Genomic DNA, 21,115 nt, shown 5'->3' with positions numbered 1-21,115 from the left:
GGTGGCACAGACAATGGAACAAGGCCTGTGTGCCACATGTTGAAGATCGGCGGGTCCTAAGCCACGACGTGGAGCCTGGCCGTGGAGAGACCAGAGCCCATCCTCGTCGCCGGTATCACAAACCGCCTGGGTTCGTGAGCAAGAGGGGGGGGGGGGGGGGGGGGGGGGGGGGGGGGGCTCGAGACTCCCTTTGTCAGAGTGACGCTCTGCAGCGTGGTGACGGTGAATGATGACTGACCATGAGCAGCTGGGCTTAGCATTTATTTGGTGTGATGATCAATGTTGCCCACCGAGCCTGGCACCCCACCGAGCATGGCGGGCTGACAAAGATTGCGCCAAGGAAGCATCACATGCTCATCACAGGCTGTAAATGCGAAGTCACCATGTCCATTCCCAGCGATGGACCTTTCTTGGACCGGCCCTGCTTTATCTCCCTGTAGCTCCACAGCTCGGTGCTACTGTCACTTGTTGAAGATGGCAGTTGTGCTTCGCACGTCCACGGCGTACAAGCAACGAAGTGTTATTCTTTTTCTATGAAGCAAGAGACAAATGCCTCTTGATATCCATTGGCAAATACAGCCCACTTATGGCGAAATGTGTCTCGCACTGAGAAGTGTGAGGTGGTGGTGTTGGGAGTTCGCAAAAGTTTGAGGCCACATGCCTCGCTGACTAACAACATTTCTCAAATTTACTTCTGCAGCGGCACAAATGTTTGAACCTGTGTGGGGACTGTGTGAAAAAGCAGTGTTAGGTACATAGAATTAGGTACATGTACAGGTACAGGTGTTAGGTACATAGTATATTTGTAGCTACCTGTACATACCTTATTTTGGCTAATAAAAAATAGAGGCAAGGACTTTCCGATTCACCCTCGTAGTTAGCGAATAGTGCACGCAGCATGGGCAAGCTAGAACTCGGACCTCGATGAGCTGCTCTCAGTGACCGTCCTCAACAGTGCAGCATCACCAAGGAGGGGTGGAACAGTGCCACTGGCCAAAGATACGACGTGGATGAGTTGTGCATCCATGAATGGAGACCGTTTTCTTCAAAGATGTCAGCATTGTTGTACACAGTCGTTTACACTGGTTATACATGCGGATTCTCTTTTTCTTTTCAGGCTGTTATAATTTGGGGGGCTGGTTACATGCGGTGGCAGATCATATGCAAGAAAACTTGTTAGGGCTTTACTTTTGCTGCAACCTTTATCGGTTGCTGTTCTGGTACAGAGAAAGTGTTTTCCAGTTCAGTTTTATGTTTGTGCTTAAGTAGGACACTTTACACATGTCACTCTTGCTGTTGCGCTGACACCCGCTATGGTATCCCAGTAGCTATAACATTATGCTACTGGGCTCAACGTTGCAGGTTTGATTACAACTGTGGTGGCCACATTCTGATGAGGGCAGAATGCAAAAATGCTTGCGTACCATGCATAGGGTGAACGTCGAAAAACCCCAGGTGGTCAAAATTGCTCCTCATTGAGAAGTGCATTCGCTGGCCTGACGTGTCTGCAGGATTTTCCAGCCTCTGCATTATAACCAATATTTTGTCTCACGCGGCTGCACTCTTAAGTGGTAGGCATACATTGCGTTCTATAGGAAGATAAATGGGAGTCAGAAAAGTCCGCATTATATCCAGTCCTGCACTATAAGTGCCTATGTTATAGGTGTTCAGAGCTGTAATTACACTGATGTCGACATTCATTCCGAGATGGGCTTCGCTGTCATTTTTAATAAACAAATTTTGTCCTGCTGAGGACAAGTCTACTCGTTGAAACAATGGAATCATGCTGAAGCTTGCTTTCCTTGTTCGGCCATTGTTGATCACTCAAGCCTCAATCTTTCTGTTACCCATTCGCGTGTTTTAATGTACTCGTGCCACAGAGGATATTCCAATTCCTACTTTTGCTGCATCGCCATCAGTGTCACTATTGTCGTCATCAGCGTCACTATTGTCATCATTAGTGTCACTAACACTAGCCTATCCTTATCACTCGATCTTGGATGCGATCTGTGGTATTTGAAGTTCTCACCACCTTGACACATTTAGCTACAATCTCCAGGGACACAGCAAATCACACTTTCAAGATAACCTCAAACATGCCAACAGGGAAATCAAAAGCAAACAGGGAAAAAAGCAAACTGCAAACTGCAGCTCGCCCTCGGTGTCTTGACAAAGAAACTCAACAATACTTTGTTGTATTTCATTTCATTTTCTCGTCATTACACAGAGGTTACATTTGGTGTACTTTTTGTAAAAATAATATATGGGCATTTCATGGGTGCTGTGGGTGTACTGTACCCACCTCTCAAAACAGTGTTCGAAATGTGGTGGCCGTGATGTTGCTCCCAGCACCTGCGTTACACAAAAGCATGGCCTTCGAGATTTTTTTCCATTACTCAGAGGGAGCCATTGTTTGAGGATCTTGATGTTGACACCAGCTATATGTATGAGAACCAGCAAGCCCCGATTGCACTGTTTCTCTTGCAGGTGCAAGAGACATACGCGCCTGAAGGGCCTGGCTCAGGCTGCCCGCTGAGCAGCCTCAACCTGTCTCACAATGCCTTCGAGAGGCTGCCTCCCATGCTGGCCTGCAGGGCACCCCACCTGGCTCGAGTGAACCTGAGCTACAACGGGCTGGCTTCACCCGGCGAGCTGAGGTTCTACCCTGTTAGTCTGCGTCACCTCGACCTGTCCTCCAATCGATTAGCTGTGTGGTGGACGCCGGCAACAACTGACACCACCTGTGCTGCAACCGGTAGGCTCTCAAATCTCCAAAGACAATATTTGCAACCCCTTTTAGGAGTTCTTGTCTTATTAAAGCCATAGAAAGCATTTATGGAGCAACCCGCAAGGCAGAAAAATTACACCAATGATGACATTGTGTAATCTAAAGTGTCAACCACTGCTTGGGGGGACACTTGATCAGTATTCGATATGATATGACTTTTGGCTAGCGTGAGACGATACGATGGTATGATACGACTTCTGGCTCATATAATGCCTTAGGCAGACATGTGTTAGTGATAAGATTATTCTGCGATCCTTCATCCTGAATTGAAGAGCCTATGAGGGCTTGAATGTCAGTGAGTGAGTGAGAGTGGACAACCCTGCACATGTAACCAATGAGTCCATGCACTGTGATATCCGGTTTTTGCGAGTGCATGACGGGTAGGCAAAATGAGCACCCTGTATCTGACGTGCTCTTTCACCAATTATTTTCAATGTTTAGAATACTTTAAAGCTGACAGGCTCTCTTGTTTCTGGCAAGACACATTGGGATAGATCTGCATTGACTTTGTGTATGTGTATTTTTTTTTAACATAATGCAGTATCGTCAGTTTCTTTGTGGCACAGGGTGTTTTAAAGGAGTACTAACATGACATTTTTGTCTTGTCACATTACTATGTTTATGTTAAGTGAAGCTCCAAGCCCTCAAACTCTTAGAAAGACATTCTGGCAATAATCAGGGTTTCCCAAAATAATTTATTATAATACTCGTTTATATGAACCAGTTTCACTCTCCATACCCAGCAAGTATATATGCGACATACTGGCTTGCTTTATTCCAGTGATTGCTGCAGCTGCGAGATACAGGAGCAACCAACAGAAACAAGCGCAGCACTATTTTTTTTTTTTTAAGGAACAACATTGTCATACCTACCCTTATTGCTCAGCGCCAGCAATTTGCTCTGTGCCATGATTTCATGATATTTTCAATGATGCCAGGTCTGGTATCCGGTGACTGACGTTCATATCAAAGGTATCTTTAAGCATTTCCTGACCTTCACATTTGCCAAGTGTAATGCTTTTATGTGCAAGAAGCACATAGTATATTTGTGAAAACTTTGAAAGTATGTGTCAGTTCTCCTTCAAGCTGTCCTGTGGTCTCGTGGCATTGCCACGTATGCATCCATCTTATATTTTTTGAATGCCAGCTGAATGGTGTCTAATGGTGTCGGCACAGGGGGCAGCTGCCTGCACCAAAGCCATTGGCGGCTGGAGAACCTGCGCACGCTGCTGCTGGCCAGTAATCAGCTGCCAGGGCTCCAAGGCCTAGTGGGGCAGCAAGACGGGAACGACTCCAAGGTGACATGGCATGCTGTCTTTAAAGGAGCACAAAAGGCAAACATTGAATCAATCAAGAGTGTTTGATTACTCTTCTGGTAACCTCGTAATGTTTGTTCTGTGCTGATAGATGACTCAGTTGCAGAGACAAATAGCAATCAGCCTTACATTTCTACACTTCAAATCATCTGCAACGAACATGATCTGTGGCATAGATGCAACCCCTCTGCCCTTTCTTACCACTGAACTGTCTCTCCTTGTCTCTTTAAGCTGCACCGACAAACTCAGAGGCCATGCTTTGTGGATGCCTACTGCCTGCTGTAAATCAGAGGTCCACATAGAAAGTGTGCCATACTCCTATTGGAAATGTTAGATGTATGATGTTAGATGTGTTAGATGTGTGAAGATGTAGTGCAATGTTCAATGAGAAATTTAAGTTAAACTGGAAATAATGCACTTTATTTCGTGTTATAATCCCACAACATTTGACTATAGCTTATAGGAAGCTTAGATATAGTTATTTTAATAGTAACTGTACTCGCCATTGTCGTTCCCTGAGCCCATTGTTTACTAAGGGTAACAATTGTTGTAATTACTCTGATGTTACTGTGTTCTTGCAGGCTCTATGGAAAAACTGCAGTTTGAGTGGCAAGATATGGGACACGCAGGGAAAAGTTAGCATCCAACTGAAAGTAGCATGAAGCTACAAAGAAGCCCATGTGGAAAACTTGGAAAGATTGCCATATGTGCGAAGTTCTGTAGTTATCATGCTTTGGGAGAGTGAAGAGATAGGCTGGTTGGTATGTGTCATAACAAAATAGAGACGTAGTGCCAGGACCAGACAAAGGGAAGCCTCTGGTGTAGTGTGAATAAATAGGCATGTTCCCTGACACAGTCATTGATTCGCAGGACACTCTAGCCAACGAAGCATTTCAATAATTTAGCGTATTGCTTCAGATGCTCATAGATGCTCTTGCTAGTTTGGTTGATGTTGGAAATGGCCTTTCGCATATATTATTGGCACTTAGATTTTCTTTTGTATCTTTTCATTACCTCATTCCCTCGTTTCTCCCTTTTGGCACCTTTATTTATTTTCTTTGGATGCAATTAATTTTGGTTGATGGTAAGCGCATCATATGTGCTTTCCATTTGTGCTGTGCCTGCGTGGTGTCTCCTTGTAGCTGCATCATGCTTTATTTATTTATCATTTAGCACAACACTATGTTGCCATCCACATTATGTGACATGGTAAACCTTGTTATTTTCTTATATTTATGCATATGCGGCAATTTTTTTTTCCTCTCTAGTTGTGCTGGCTCACTGTGGTCTCCTGCCACTCTGCATGAGGCTGCAGGTTTGAAGGTTTGATACCCCACCTTGGTAAAAAAGAATTATGGGGTTTTACTTGCCAAAACCACTTTATGATTATGAGGCATGCCATAGTGGGGGACTCCGGAAATTTGGACAACCTGGGGCTCTTTAACGTGCACCCAAATCTAAGTACATGACTGTTTTCACATTTCACCCCCATCAAAATGCGGGCGCCATCGCTGGGATTCGATCCCGTGACCTTGTGCTTAGCAGCCACCCCGCCATGGTGGTCGTATTTGAATGGGGCAGAATGAAAAAAATGCTTGACTACTCAGAATTCTAGGTGAAAAGGCAAAATTGCCATCCATCTGGACTGTAGCATAAAGCCATGAAGGAAACCCGTATGGGTTTCTCCGAAAAGAAGCTTTGGAGTTGAAGAAAAATGCATCCTGGTTCGTTGGCCGAACCCAAGACTGGTGCCTTTCCAGTGCAGTTGCTCTACCATCTGAGCTAACCAGCATGCTTGAAGATTGCAGGGCCAGGCCAAATTGAGTGACAACTCAAAGCATAAGGACACCGAATATGGCAGATCAATTCTGCAGGAACCGACTTCCTCCTCCTCCTTATGGTCTTTAGCAGAACTGATTTGCCCCACCCTCTCTCCCCTCAAGTGCCTGAAATTAATCCAGAGCCTCCAAGTACAACTTCTCTGATAGCACATGAGTCGCTTTCTGATGTTAAACCCCATGATGTGATTTGATTCGAGTTTGACAGATTTTTTTCCCCCTCTCCAATGGCGGTGTGCAGGAGGTTCCGCTTTTCCCGAATCTGTCCATGCTGGATGTAAGCAACAACCTCCTGAGCGATGTGCCAGCAACACTGGCTGAGCTTGGCTCCCTCTCGGTGTTGAACTTGAGCGGGAATCCGGGCATCATCGAGCTGCCTCCACAGCTCGGCCTTCTGTCGAAGCTGTGGAACCTGAACCTGCGTGGCTGCAGCTTGCACGAGCCCCTCGCGTCCATGGTGCGCTCGACGCGCTACCGTACCACTGACCTCGTCGGATACCTCAAGTCTATTCTCCAAGAGTGAGTGCACGGTACTTCTGCTGCTGAGGTTGCGGATTTGGTTCCCAGCCGCAGCAGCTGCATTTGATAGAGGTGAAATGCAAAAAGGCTCCTGTGCTAGATTTTGTGCATGTTACGAAGCCCAGGTGGTCATAATTTATCTGAAGAAATCCACTATGGTGATGCCCAAGTGTCCCTTTGAAATGTTAAGCCCCACAAAACAATCAATCAGTACACACTGCATTCAGTATTGCAAGTGTGACTGCGTTTTAAAGCAAAGCTTTCTTTGCCTTTTCAATCAATCAATCAATCAATTTAAATCAAATTTATTATTATTAGACATTACTACAATTACAAAGGAAATGTAATACAGAAGGAAGTCCCAAAGTAAAAACTGTCAGGGGGACCTCGTGTTATAACATGTATAAAAATATAGAACATACGATTAGCAACGAGGGTAAGAACAGCAAACACAGCACCGCATTCTATGTACACGATGCCCTCTGGATCTCCCGGGTCATCACCACATTAGCCTCTTGACCGCTGTAATTATCCATGACCCCCCGAAAGTGCTTACCTTTTTACCAATGTGCAAGTCCAGAGAAAAGCTAGATGGAATAAAAGAGAGGAGGGGGAGAGGAGGCAGAGAATGGGTAGAATCGACGCAGTCGTGAAATGAGTCAATAACAGCCTTGCCACTCTTCGCTCACAGTTACCATAAAAATACAAGGGGGGAGAGGGGGATAGGGAAAAGGTGACATGAGAAGGCAAGGAAACACTGGATAAACTTAAGTTCAAGGTATAGTACGATGTGTTTCTGCTATTTCTGAAAAATAAAACCATGCAAATATGTCTGTGCTCACTGTGGTAGCTTTGCCGCTGTGGCATTGCTCGAGGTCACGGATTTGATCGCAACCGAGGCAGTCGCACTTCAACGGGGCTGAAATAAAAAACGCTGATGCACTTTGATTTAGGGGTACGTTAAAGAACACCACGGTGCCAAAATTAATCTAGAGTGTGCCACTACAGCCTGCCTCATAATCCGATTGTGGTTTTGGTACGAACAGCCGCATAATCCAATTCAAGTCTAATGCTTCTGCCACAGTGCGATGTGCCACGTCAGGCAATGACAATGCTCAACCATCTCAGAGGTTATGAAATATATTTTGCACAACAACGCCTCAGTTAAACACCTCTCCCTCTGTGTTTTGTGTACTACGCAGACAAACAGCAGTGGTGCATGCAAGTTAACATTTAACATCAACTCACTACTCTCGTTTAAGAAAACGTTTAAGAAATTAAATATTCGCCGTCAACATCACCGCTAATTGTCGTCAATCAAAGCAAAAAAAGCACAGAAAGCTTCATTTACACCGATTCCCACAATGTGTCAGATCTGCATAATTTTTATTGCCAATGACGCCTGTACAGTTTTTTTTTTTCAGACACTTTTGACACAGTTTGGTTTGTGTGATTGTTGCTTTTGTGGCTGTTGACAAACCCCATTGTAGGCTTTCACGAGCACTAACATTGATAGATGGCTTATTGAGCTAGTTGGTAATACATTTAAACCAAGATATGTTAAACCTCGATATAACGATCTTCAGTATAATGAAATTCTCGATATAAGGAAGTGTTTAACTTTTCATAACCTCTTGTTCATAGAACACCATGTAATTAGAAGCTCAATATAACGAAATGTGTTTGTATACGATTTCAGTATAACGAAATTTCGCTTCCGCAGCAAAGGTATGCCGAGACAATAAATGGAAACTACCACGGAGGCAGATGGTCAAATGATTTAATCTTAAGTGGGTGCTTGCAAACGGACCTCTTGAATCGCACGCCTCGCGACTATAGCGACCGCCACAGTGAAGCCGCATCATGTTCCGTATAAAGTCCAAGTGCGATAAGATCCTATCGCACCCAGCTCACTTTGTGTTTTGGTGCAAGTGAAAGTGTGCAAGGGTGAGAAAGAAGGATGGTGGCTTCATGCACGTATGCTGCCTCCCCGCGTGAGTGGAGTGAGCTTGCGGTGACGTGATCAAGTGCATGGGAGGGGCGGGGGGGGGGGGGGGAGGTAAGTTGGGGCGCGTCTCAGCCGTGGCGGCGCATGGCTGTAAGCACGGCTGAGCACAAACACAGGCGTGCACCCTGCTTTAGGAGTAATCTGTGGCGTGTGCAAGGAGTGGGCATGCCGAGACGGCGTGGCATCATACAAGCTGTCTTCCTGCGCATTTAGTATTGCAGGTTGCGTAATCTCAAGTTTCAGCGAACAGCTGCAGCGAGAGACAGACGAAGCATTCGCTACCCGCTGCTGGCGCTTTTCATTATAGCGTCATTCCAGTGCAGGCTATGCTATCAGCCCCAGTGGAGGAGTGCATGTGGATGTGTGGCTGGCTTCACTTAATTCGTACCGCCTATGTGAAGATATTGTCAGCGTGGCATAAAACCGTGTCATTCATCGCCAACTCTCAAATTCATCAAAATAAATTGCTTTCTCATTCAAATTTGCTTTTTTCGATTGCCCGATAATTCTGAAGATTATGCGTCCCCTTTCCATGTAAGAAAAACCGATCGACGACTGCTTATTTGCATAACAGATCGAATTTCGATACAATGAAATTTCGATGTAACGAAGCAAATTGCCGATTTTGCCTACTTCGTTATATTGAGGTTTAACTATATAACGAAGTCGGTAAAATTGGCAATTTGCTTCGTTATAGCAAAATTTTATTATATTGAAATTCAATATTTTTATGACAAATGAGTAGTTCTCAGCCGTCTTTTCCTTACACTGAAGGGGCCGCAAATGTTTTCCAAATTATCAGAAAATTGGAAATAGCAAATTTGAATGAACAAAAATCTCTTTGTTGAATTTGAGAGTCGGCAACAAAAGATGTGGTTTCACGCCATGTTCGCAATATCTTAATAATTATCAGTGGTAGGATGCGAAGCCAGCCACGCTTTCACATTCACTCCACCCCTGAGGCTGATAGTGTCGCCCATAATGAGGCGCCGGTAGTGGGGAGTGAATGCTTTGTTTGCATCTTGCTTCAACACATCTCCGAAAATCGATGTTATGCAACTTCCAGCGCTTGATGCTCGGGAAGACACCGCACGATGCCACGCCATCTCATCTCTCCCACTCTTTGCACATGCGGGAAATTACTTCTAAAGTGAGGTGCGCAGGTTGCGTATGGCGCTCAGCCACACTAACAGCCTTGCGCAGCGAGACTGTTAGCCTCATTCTGTGTCTTCTCGTGCAGTTTAATCATGCACTAGCACTGAATTGCCTTCTTTCTTTTGTTCTGTGAGACTGTGAACGTAGGCCCCCCAGCAATGGTAAAAGTTAGGTGACAACTACCTTTTCCGCTCAACGTGCAGTGCTCGACCGTACGCCAGGATGAAGTTGATGATAGTGGGCGTGCAAGGCATCGGGAAGACATCCCTGCTGGAGCAGTTGCGGCAGGAAGGCACAGGCTCATACAGGAAGCGGCCTCCTGAACACTGGGGTAAGCGGGTAGGCCACCGCGGCCTTGGTCTGAAGACGCCCAGGGGAGTGATGCTGTCCACTGTCGGTGTTGACCTGGGTGATTGGACACTGAAGGGACGACACGGTCCTGTTACGTTCCGCACGTGGGACTTTGGTGGCCAGGTGAGGCAGTGCGCTGTGACTTGTGTTCAACAGTTGCAGAGAGTATGACATAAGTGAAAAAGTCAGATCACTGTTAACGGCTGTGTATAGCTGTTCATGCTAAGAATGTTCTAAAACAAGTTACCACATATAGGCTGTAGATTTCTGGTATATTCTGAGTTGTCTCATAGAGTGTGTTGCTATAAAAAAATTTAAAGTCAAGTCGATGAATGGTCAAAATTTTGTGTATATGCAACAGTTTTTGAGCACACGTGCTCCTACCGCAGCAAGCGCAAATTGAGATGGTTGGTCACAGATCTTCATGTGCGTAAACTACGGTACAAAAAGCCAGAAGTTGACAACTGGCATGTGTTTATTTTGCTTCGTAAATTATGCAGACATATTGTATCATATTGTATTCATTCATTGCATTACCATACTAGCATTACCATTACCATACTTAGCTTGAGTACAACTTAGCAAAGGGCAATGCTGTGATTATTTGTTACCCATTTTTGTCCTTATTTTGTGCTATAATATATATATCTTTCTTCCTATTTATTTTTTCTTTATTTGTAAGTGCTTGAAACAAGTAAACTCGTAACACCATCAAGTTTGGACCATTATGGATCGCCTGTTTGCAAATAAAGCACTGAACCAATAACATCATTGCTGTTGCAGAAAGAGTACTATGCCACCCACCAGTACTTCTTGTCCAAGCGCTCCCTGTACTTGGTAGTGTGGAGGATAACAGATGGCGAGCGAGGTGTCCAAGGCATCCACCAGTGGCTCATCAACATTCAGGTGAGTGCATTCTTGGTTACATTGCCCTGTGATGAAATACACTAAATTTATGGTAATTTGAGCTTATATAGATTGAAATTCTTGTTAATTCCAGCAAATCTCAGATGTTTGGTGTCATGTTTTTATTGCATTTTAGAACTACTTTGTTCATGTAGGGCTTTTATTCAGTTCAAAGTTCCTGCTTCCCTGGGCAATGCACTACTAAAAAGAAAAACCATCGCAGATGTATGCAAATCTGAGCAACTGATACATCAAAGACAGCGAAGTTGCGTAAGTGAGTTCTCACACCCTTCAGGAATTCCAGGGACCTGGTTTACCACTGTCCATAATTTACCCAAGACTTTGAAAAAGCTTCACTATATCTGAGCTTAGAACTACATACTCTCCGTTATATCTGGCACATGTTTCTATATGTTGCACTGGTTCTACTGACACCGGTGTTTAGCCTGGTAGGGTTGCATTGCTGTCTGTGTTGCTATTTCTCTGACTGACGTTCAATACCAACGATGCCAGCACACCTTACCACACCACGAAAACCGCTGTGAAACTTGCCCTAATAGCTTCACTGTAATAATTCCACATAGTCATAATTTATTTATGGCCTGGAACAAAAACATGGTTTCTACGAAAAAAAGTTGTGCTGCATGTATAGAAGTAATATTTGGCTCAGGTGTTCTTGACATCATTGCCTAATGTCTAGACAGATCTATTTACAATGTTCAAAAGCCGCTTTTTTTTTCAGGCGCCCTTAATAAGCAGTCTAATGAGATTCAACTTGCAGGCCCGTGCTCCAAATGCCCCTGTGTTGGTAGTGGGCACACACCAGGACCTTGTGAAAGAGTGCCTGCCAGATGGCTACGCGGAGGAGCTGCAGGCACTGATCCGCAGCCGCTTCCTGGGCGTGGTGGATGCGGACAAGTGTGGCCTCCCGCGCGTGCTCGACTCTCTGGAAGTGAGCTGCCGCACACGGCACAACATCCGACACCTCTGCCAGCTCATCTATGACGTGGCCTTCGACATGCGCTGCCCAGGTAACCCCATGTCCTTCCTTTGGCATACAGTCTACGCTCGTTGCAACGGACTAGCATACAACAGACTTTCGGATATAACAGACCATATTTCTACCTTATTTTGGTCTGCCTATTTTATTCATGCAACTTCAGTGCATTAATAAACATGCTACAACGAACTATCAGCTACAGCGGACAAAGTTAGCGGCAATTGTTCTCAAAATGGGGCATATAAAATAGACTTTTGCCGTGTTGACATGGGCTGACGACCAACTTGCGAGGGTCAGCTGATGATTGCGGCTCAACATCTTGCACTCGAGGGAGGGAGGAAAGCGGGTGAAAGCGCGCCATCTATCGCGCGCGAGGCACGTGAGGGGGTGGAGCGAGAGAAAGAGGGGGGTTCTACTCTGGTGGCTGCTGTTAACGGTGCTGCCACGCAAGCGCCATATCTTGAAAGTGATCTGCAATGTGGACAAAGGACGCACCTGCGCTGGTGCTGTATCTTGAAACCAATCTGCGATGTGGACAAAATGTGCCCAGTGTCGGTAGCTTCGTATGTGCTGGGCTTTCGAAGTTTAGTTCGTGTTGGGGAAGTGAGAGACAGCACGAAGGTCAATTCGCTCACTGCTGCTGCCGCCCTTATCTTGCTTAATTTGCTACGGCAATCGATGTGTTGCCTTTCAGGCGAAACTGCGACTTTTTTGTTTGTTTTTTACTTTGGACAGTCATCACTCACTCTGCAATAAAGTTGTTAGACATCGCGACGAAAGTTTCAGAAGTGAGGTGTCTCGGATATTACGGACTTAAGATAAAATTGATGCTTTTTGTGAGATTATCAGGGTCACTTGTAATGAGAGTCAACTGTAGTTCAATTTATTACTTTCCAGAGATGTTGCAGCCTTCAGATTTTAAAAAATAATATGAGCACCTGAGGGCCTATGTATTATGGTACAGTCCACTATTTGGCTTCTAAACATGGCTGAATTAGTGCATGAAGGCATGCAAACTTTCTTTAATCTGTAGATGTCTGCCTGATGCATCGTATCAGCTATTATTTTCTCTCACTAAAGCTGAAGATGTCTTTGTTAGCAGTTAGGTGCTCTCTTTGAAAAGGGATCATACTGTACACGATACCACTTTTATCAGTCCAGTATGTGCAGTTGCTGACTTCGCGAAAGTGACTGCTTTAGTCTTCAGTTTATATGAATGAAGTGCTGCAATGCAGCATATTTCTTTCAGCAAGTGGGAAAAAAATCTTCATTTAAGTATTGCATCATCACATCAACCAGCACTGTCAAATGAAGAAGCAAATTGCCTGCTTATTGGAAAGGTGTTTGAAGACGCAGCCAATCTTTTTGGCAACTGTGCACATGTGTATTGAAACGTTACTGTGAGGAAGGATTCTAGAGCCGGCAGGAGTTATGCCCCTCCTGGTGGTAGTTACCAGCTAGCTCACTTCTTCTCTGTGGCTGATTTTATGTGTGCAAACCAAATAAATAAACAAGGCTTGGCATGTTACTTCCTTGCTTGCTTGGGACATTCCGGAACTGGTAGCCTGTAATTGAAGTTGCTTGTCAGAGGAGCAATAATGGTTTGGCACACACTGTCTCATCTCTTCCTAGAAAACTTCATTGCTTCTCGCTCATGTGGAGCAATAAAGATTGATTGAATCATTCACTCATTCATTCTCGGGGAACATGCTGTTGCAGGGGTTAATGGTACATCAGATAGGAACATTAAAGGAACACCCTTGTAGTTGCAGGTTCGATCCTGGCGACAGTGGCTGTGTTCTGATTGGAGCAGAATGCAAGAACACTCGTGTACCGCTCATTGGGTTTGCATTAAAAAACCCCAAGTGGTCAAAATTATTCCGAAGTCTCCTACTATGGCAGGCCTCATAATCAAATTGTGGTTTTGGCTCATAACGTCCTAGAATTCAATTATTTTTTAATGCTTGTAGAGATAGACCTACTAGCATTGCAGCTCGCATCTATGTCTCTTGTATATTGGTATACGTCTGCATTAGTTGTCAAATGGTTCATTACCTGAGTCGCCTACGATTTTATTACCCTTCCTTCTCAGCAACTTATTGTCACTTGCATGAGTTATTACCCATGAATACATTTATCCACAGGTGGAATCCTTTGAGCAAGTGGCCCCAGATTTAGAGAGCGTCAGTGGATCTGCCTATATATTGTCCTAGTGCAAAATTCTGTCCAACTTTTACCGCTTGTTGTGGTTTCATGGGCAACTGTGTTTGGTACTATTTGCTCTTCTTTAATGCAGGCAGCAAAGAGCGCCTTTTGGAACAGCGCATCCCAGCCACCTACTTAGCCCTGGAAGACGTTGTAGGCAGCCTGGCTCTTGAGCGGCGGCTTCAGGGAAAGGAACCCGTTCTGCATGCTGAGCAGTACCGGTACGTTTCTGCTTATGGTGCATCCCTGCGAGCACATTCATTTGCATGTTTTGACCAGTGCAGTTTGGTCAAGGTGTTTCTTTATTCAGCTCCTTCCCATTCATTTATGAGGTAACCATATGATAAGCTTTTCAAAGTATTTCGAAGCCGCCCTATGATATAGTTTTTCATCCCTTGCTTCTTTTCTTTTTTTAAATAAGGGAAAATAATCCACCACAAATCATTAGTACAAGGAGACACTGTTTCACAATGTTTTTAGTTTTATTTAATTTTTGCATTATGAAGCTTGTGTAAACCTTTGATAAATTGTTTGCATGCGTTTCTCTCTCTGTTTCTCAATTTAATAAAAGGTCATGCTTTTATCTCTAGTTTTTACCTTTGCATACTGTGTGAATTTCTGGTGGAAGGAAAAAGAATGTGAGGCTTTTGTGTTCTTTTACAAAAGTTGGAGAGGTACCTGCAAGCCAAAAGATATATAGAACCCCTGCTCTATACTGGTGCACTCTTTAAAGACCTTCATCACTCAGTTTCTTTGAAATGGTGAGAAATCTTTTTGTTCATGCAGGATGCTGGTTATGCACGAACTGCAGCAGAAGTTTGACTGCTGCTTTCGGGACATGGCAGAGCTTAACCAGGCCACCTCGTTCCTGCATGACAATGGTTGGTTTGGCGTGCACCATAGCGGTGATAGCTGCCAGGGTGCAGGCATTGAGTAGACTCTGGCATGCAATATATACTTGTCAAATCACTTAATGTTTTCACTCATGCACTGTTATATCCTGTTCATATAGCAAGCTTGAGTCATGTCATGTCAAACTTGATATGGCATATTGGTTCTGCAGAAAACCACAACATGGAGGAAGCTTGACAAAGGGGGAAATTGTCATCCATCTGAGACTGGCACAAACCTACAACGGAAGTTAAATAAAAATTTATCCTTTTCCAAGGATCGAACTAAGTACCAGCAGTGAAGCTTTAATTCTGAGAAGCCTGCCTGAGTTTCCTTTGTAGCTTTGTTGTATGCTCGAGTGGATGACACTTTTCCCTTTCATATCAAATTCAGTGCAGATTGAACACTGCAAAGCATCATTTTCAAGCATGCGCGACCATGACGCATGATGATGTGTGACCAAAACTGCATGTGTGAAAGGGTGTTAGAAGTTGGAAAGTATATTTAGCGCCAGCAAACAAGGACAGAAGGGAGACGACACCAGAATTCGCTTCTGTCCTTGTTCGCTGGCGCTAAATATGCTTTCCAAGTCAGCTTACCAACACGGCCAACAAATGGCAATGCTGATAGTAGAAGGGAAGCTTAGTTAATGTGTGGTTCCACTGCTTGAAAGATCAAAGATGCTCCTAAACCTGTACGATATGCATTAAAGTCAATGTCAAGTAGCTTTTCAACCTAATTGGAAAAGCAAATTGTGTCAGTCTTGGCCACACCATATGAACAGACGATGCAAAAGCAGTGCTTGTAGTGCATTATGTTTGGCCATATAGATTTCGTTCTGCCTCATTCTTCTTAAGGTGGGCTTTAGAAGAGTGCTTCGTGGATTGTACACATTTTATCTGTTATACTAGCATGGCTGCTTATTTGCAGGCTGTGTAATTGCTTTGGCATCCAAATCTTGGTGAGGGTCTCTCGTAGTCCAGAACAAACATTGGGGGTCGACATGTTCCTAAACCATAATCACGCTTATCATGTCTAGTGAGAATCTTAAAAACTGCATGTGTCTTACATCTATGTACATCTTACATCTTATTTGTACTGTGCGTAATGTGTGTACTAAGTTGTGTACGTCTTACTAAGTGCTCCACAAGTGATCATCTCATAAGCTGCATTGACTCTTACAGGTGTACTTCTGCATTACGAAGATGCCACACTTAAGGACCTGTATTTCTTGGATCCACAGTGGCTTTGCGACGTGCTGGCCCATGTAGTCACTGTGCGTGAGATCAACCCTTTTGCACGCAATGGTGAGTAAAGCAGTGTATTCGGGGTTACGGAGATGTCTGACGTGTTATGAATGCTGTGTGATCACCACCAACGTGGTAATATACTTGCTGGTTGCCATCAACACGGCAATATCGTTGATTATCGACCAACTTGGAATAATGCTGCACCAGCAGCCGGTCTGTCCTCTGATTGCTGCCAGCTGTAAAGCTTCTGTCAAGAAAAATGTGGAATTCCGTGACATTCATAGGGGCCAAAAATAATAAGTGACTATGCAAACACCGAGCTTGCTGTAGATTGGTCGGGATAACAATTACAGTAAACTTTGCTGGTCATGATTAACCATTTTGTCATGGCCAACCTCACCTTGGGGAACTTCTTGGATGTGTTTGTTTTCAGAACTCTTGCGGTGTTTTATTGCCATGTGCTGGTTGTACATGTAATGAGGATTGACACAATCATTGTTTGAGACATGTGGCAGTATACCTAAATCATTGTCAGCAACAGCTCAAACAAGCACTCTGTAAGGCCCCCCACCACATATCCCAGTAGACCGTGGTGCATCTTTAAACATTTCCCCGTCTCGCACTCACGAGAGATGTGCCTGTAAGAATTCTTTCCTGTTAGTTGGCTAAGCAAAGATGTGTGGACATGTATTTTACAAAGGCTGTCTTCACTGAATAATTTGGTGTTGTAGTGATTAAATGTGCAGAAAATAACCCCCACTGCTGCTCAGTAGCTATGGTATTCAATTCTCTGGTTCAATTCTTTGCTGTAGTGGCTGCATTCTAATGGGGGGGTGGAATCCAACATTACTTGTGTGTGTGCTTATGGCCTTAGGTACACGTAAAAAAATAGTTAAAATTAATCCAGATCTCTTGATTAGGCATCTCTTGGGATCCCGGGGTTGTTTTTGGACATTAAACCCCAAGCATCAATAAATACAAAGTCAAACTGCAACCTTGCAGAACTTTATTTCTTGCATGATTTGTTGCCACAAATTTTTGCATCTTTATATTAAAATATAGTATAGTATATGTTTTAACGGCATTGTTGATATAACAAGTTCCTTCGGAGTTGAGAGGTGACATTTATGATAGATGCATGAGAAAGTGTTTTATTTGGGCCTGTTGACATACTTTTAAATCTGTTTTCCAAGAGTCATCACTAAGGGAAATGAACAACAAAAGCGGGGCTCTCAAGGCATGTGCAGAATGCATCATGCAACTATAACATCAAGCAAGGCTTTTGTTATGCATGCTTTATGTTGACCTATGAAACAATGGTGTTCTTAATAGTTTCAGGTGCATGAACCTACCATCTATAGAGTAGGGAGCTAACAGTTATGAAAGATTAAAAAAAGAAGTGTTGTTCCTGTGCCTGTTAACATATTCCACAATTCATTTGTGCAGTGTCATTACAACAGAGGTAACACGGAGAAAAAGTGTTCTTAAGGCATCAAGTAAATACATTGCACAACTGTTGTAGTAAGCAAGGCTTCGTCTCTTTGAGAAGTGCTATTTATACAGGTGGCTACTTTTACAGGCATCATGCGTTTGGAGGACTTGCAGCACCTGTTTCGAAGTGCCGAAACACGGAGCTACTTGCTGAGCTTGCTGAACAAGTTTGAGGTGGCGTTGACTTGGGACGGGCGCAGCCTGCTCATTCCGTCCTTGTTGCCTTCAGAGGAACTGCTTCGCTGTGGCCTGCCAGGAGCCGATGTCCGGGTAAGTTGTGTTTCGGCGTCTTGTCAGGGTTATGCCTGGCTCTGTCGACATCTCCTGATTTCCTAACCCCATTACCTGTAGTAGGTTGATATGCCTTCCACAAAGCAGTAGCAGTGGTAGTATAGTAGAAACTTGTTAATTTGAACTCCAAGGGGGCTGGAAGTTTATTAGAATAAAACAGAGTTCTAACTAATGAGAGCCCCTTTAAATATAGCACCCAATCAATTGTACGGTACAGCATACAAAACCAAAACTGTCACTGGGCTCGCATATAAAAGTCTTGTCTTTCCTCTATCTGTGTGCGACGACATGTGCCGGAAAAGCCTAGGTTCAATATATAAAGTAAGGATGTGCAAATACTCAAATATTCAATTTCAAATTGAATAGAAAATGTTCTAATAATTCGATTCCCAAATCGAATGTCTAATATTCGATTTCTAGAATATCGGTACCTTCAGTGAATGACCCGGCCATGGTCGGTACCTTGACATGTGCAGAGTTCCCACAGCGCGTGATTTCTATTGGTACACGGTTCATCCAGGTCAACAATACCGATCAAAACAATTAATGTGACGCGGACAGCAGGAACTACAACAGCAGCGTGCATAGAAAGCATGAGAGGGTGTGTGAAGATTGGTCTGATTAGCCACCGGCAGGCACGCTGATTGCATTGAATGCGTGTTCAGAGTTCATGCATGCAATTCATGCTGTTTGGAGCTCTCTACCCGCATGCGAAGCATATAGACGAACTCGGCACACATGTTCACGATAGTTGCTGGCTGGTTGACCGCAGACCCGAATGCTGTTGCAGCGGCCATCAGTCTAACCTGTATGCGTGATTTCGCGATCGATCATTAATGAGCCACCTGTACTAATATTAGCAACAATCTCTGCGCAGCGCTTTGCGGCTCATTATCACATCGGCCGGCAGCGAATTTTCATCAAGGTCACACCGTCTAGCCCGTGAGGCCCAGTCGGAGATTCATCGTCAAGTGTTGGCGGCTAACGTTATGGCTACCTAATCAATGCAGACACATTCATAGTGGTCGCACGACCCTCTTGAAGCTGCCAAACTGACTTGCCAACTAAAGTGAATGCACAGGATGACTGTTGCATGTTCACATCCGCCATCTTTGCAAAATACCGTGTGATGACTTCTTGTTCTGAACACCATTCGTAGGCGAACAAAGGTCTCCTTTTGTAGCTTTGAGAGATCCATCACAAGACTAGCTTTGGATTTAGATGGCAGGCTCAAAAATATCATGCAACAACGCGCTGACCCACGGCTGCGTGATGCGCATGCGCATTCCCCACTCTTGTCTGTTGTGCAGAATAAATGAAACCACCTGCATAAAGACGGAAGAACCCTCCTGTCTTCTGGAAGAAAACTGAAAAGCAATACTTCCTAAGCAATAGAAGTTAGCGTTAAGCACAGCATGGCCCATTATTAAAACTAAAAACCCCCATTGGTATTTAAGACAACTTCGCTATTTCTTCAGCTTCAAAGGGAAAAAGCACTTTATTCTATTTGACAGACATTCCATCAATAAAATAATATTTTCCTGACCTTTGTATATGAACTGAGTTGTTATTAGTGCTGGCATACTAATTTGGTGCTCCCTTTAATAAGAGTAGAGCATAATATGCATCTAGATTCATAGGTTACTGATAGCTAACAAGATTCTTGTTAATGTGATTAGCCTCCTGAAAATGTGCCGCACTGTGTTTTTTGCACAAAGTTGGAGGCGTAAAAGTTTGTGGTAAATTTTCTGATACTCAATTTGATATTCAGCTTTTCTTTTCTTGATTTGATTTAATTTGCTATTCGATTCAAAACCTATTATTCGGTATTCGCACACCCCTAATATAATGTACAAGCGCAATAGAATTGCTCCTTGAGCACCGTTTGCTGTTTGTGCGAGGGATAGCATGCAATTGTGAGCTGAGAAGGATAGTGGCTTGGTTGCACACCATCCTCCTGCGTGCCCTGTGTTGGAGATGACACGATCGAGCGTGCACCTGTAGGGGGTGGTCGTAGGTGAGTTCGGAGTAATCTGATCAAGCCCACCCTAAGAGGGCTCTTTCCTATTCTTTTTAAGCTGCATAAGAAAAGAGGATGCATGCCACTCCTGTGCAGTCTTGACTCCCCCGCACACCTTTGGCTTGAGTTTGTTAGAAAAGCCATTAATGGGAGTGAAACATTTTGTTCAACATGACTGTTGCACCTTTCTTGGAGTTCGAATTTGCGAGAGTTTTTCTCTATTCAATTACATAGAACATTGCCAGGACATACAGAGCAGTTCAAATTATCTGTCCATTTGAATTAAGAGATTTCTAACTCATCAAGCCACCAGCCTTCTCAGCCCATTCTCACACATTTTCTCTTGCGCCTGCAGTAAACAGCGCTGCTCGAGGTGTGATCTTATTGCACTTTGACTTTATACGTAACCTATGCTTCTAACGACATCCGTGGCAGGGCATTGATGGAGGAAAAGACTGTTTCAATGCAAGCCTAATGACGGTTTTGGTTTTGCACGCTGTGCTGCGCAATTGGTCGGACACTATATTTAAAGGGGTTCTCTATAGCTTGAATTCCGTTTTATTCGAATAAATTACCAGTCCCTATGGAGTTTAAATAAATGAGGTTCTACTGTATTACACTTTTTATACATTAATAAAGTAGCATCATCATTTGATTATTGTCCTTGTAAGCATCTTGGGCATTTGTGCATTATATTTATGGTAGGTGCACCAGAGTAGCACCAAGCACCATGCTCTTTTTTTCAGTAGTACTCATGCTGTATTGCTGGCAAAGAAGGACCAGTTGACTGCAGAGCAGTGTGCCGTGTTGCAGGTACCCGTGCGGTCCCGTGGCTGGGGCCTCCGCTCCGCAATGAACCGGGCGAACTCGGCTGGCACTGGGCAGACGCCAGGAAGTGGCGGATGCACCCTGCGGGTGCTGCCTGCAAGCCGTGAACAGCCCACCGTGCAGCGGCTCGTGCTGCTGTCATACCTGCCCAGTGGCTTCTGGGCACGCCTCATCACTCGCCTGCTGGCTGATGACCAGGTACCACTTTTCCGCAGCATTTCACTTGCGCGCGCGTGTGTGCGTAGCTCTCTGTATCCC

At 44.3% G+C, this 21,115-nt stretch overlaps 1 protein-coding gene across 3 annotated transcripts in view; it reads left to right on the top strand.

Moving 5' to 3' along the window:
• Positions 1-21,115, top strand: part of Lrrk (Leucine-rich repeat kinase) — a 70,854-nt gene that overhangs the window by 18,878 nt on the left and 30,861 nt on the right. The window contains exons 11-21 of one of the 3 annotated variants that reach the window (XM_070538875.1): positions 2,488-2,755; positions 3,965-4,086; positions 6,184-6,461; positions 9,828-10,098; positions 10,759-10,881; positions 11,663-11,912; positions 14,178-14,307; positions 14,873-14,967; positions 16,162-16,284; positions 17,807-17,988; positions 20,828-21,055. In XM_070538875.1, the coding sequence (XP_070394976.1) occupies positions 2,488-2,755; positions 3,965-4,086; positions 6,184-6,461; positions 9,828-10,098; positions 10,759-10,881; positions 11,663-11,912; positions 14,178-14,307; positions 14,873-14,967; positions 16,162-16,284; positions 17,807-17,988; positions 20,828-21,055 (2,070 nt within the window). Of the gene's footprint in view, positions 1-2,487; positions 2,756-3,964; positions 4,123-6,183; positions 6,462-9,827; positions 10,099-10,758; positions 10,882-11,662; positions 11,913-14,177; positions 14,308-14,872; positions 14,968-16,161; positions 16,285-17,806; positions 17,989-20,827; positions 21,056-21,115 lie in introns of all 3 variants that reach the window. The other 2 variants (XM_070538874.1, XM_070538873.1) reach the window with 2 other exon arrangements.

Source organism: Dermacentor albipictus, chromosome 5 (assembly GCF_038994185.2).
Source record: "Dermacentor albipictus isolate Rhodes 1998 colony chromosome 5, USDA_Dalb.pri_finalv2, whole genome shotgun sequence".
NCBI lineage: Eukaryota > Metazoa > Arthropoda > Arachnida > Ixodida > Ixodidae > Dermacentor > Dermacentor albipictus.
The sequence above is the reverse complement of the archived record's forward strand: the minus strand, read 5'-3'. Positions and strand labels throughout refer to the sequence as shown.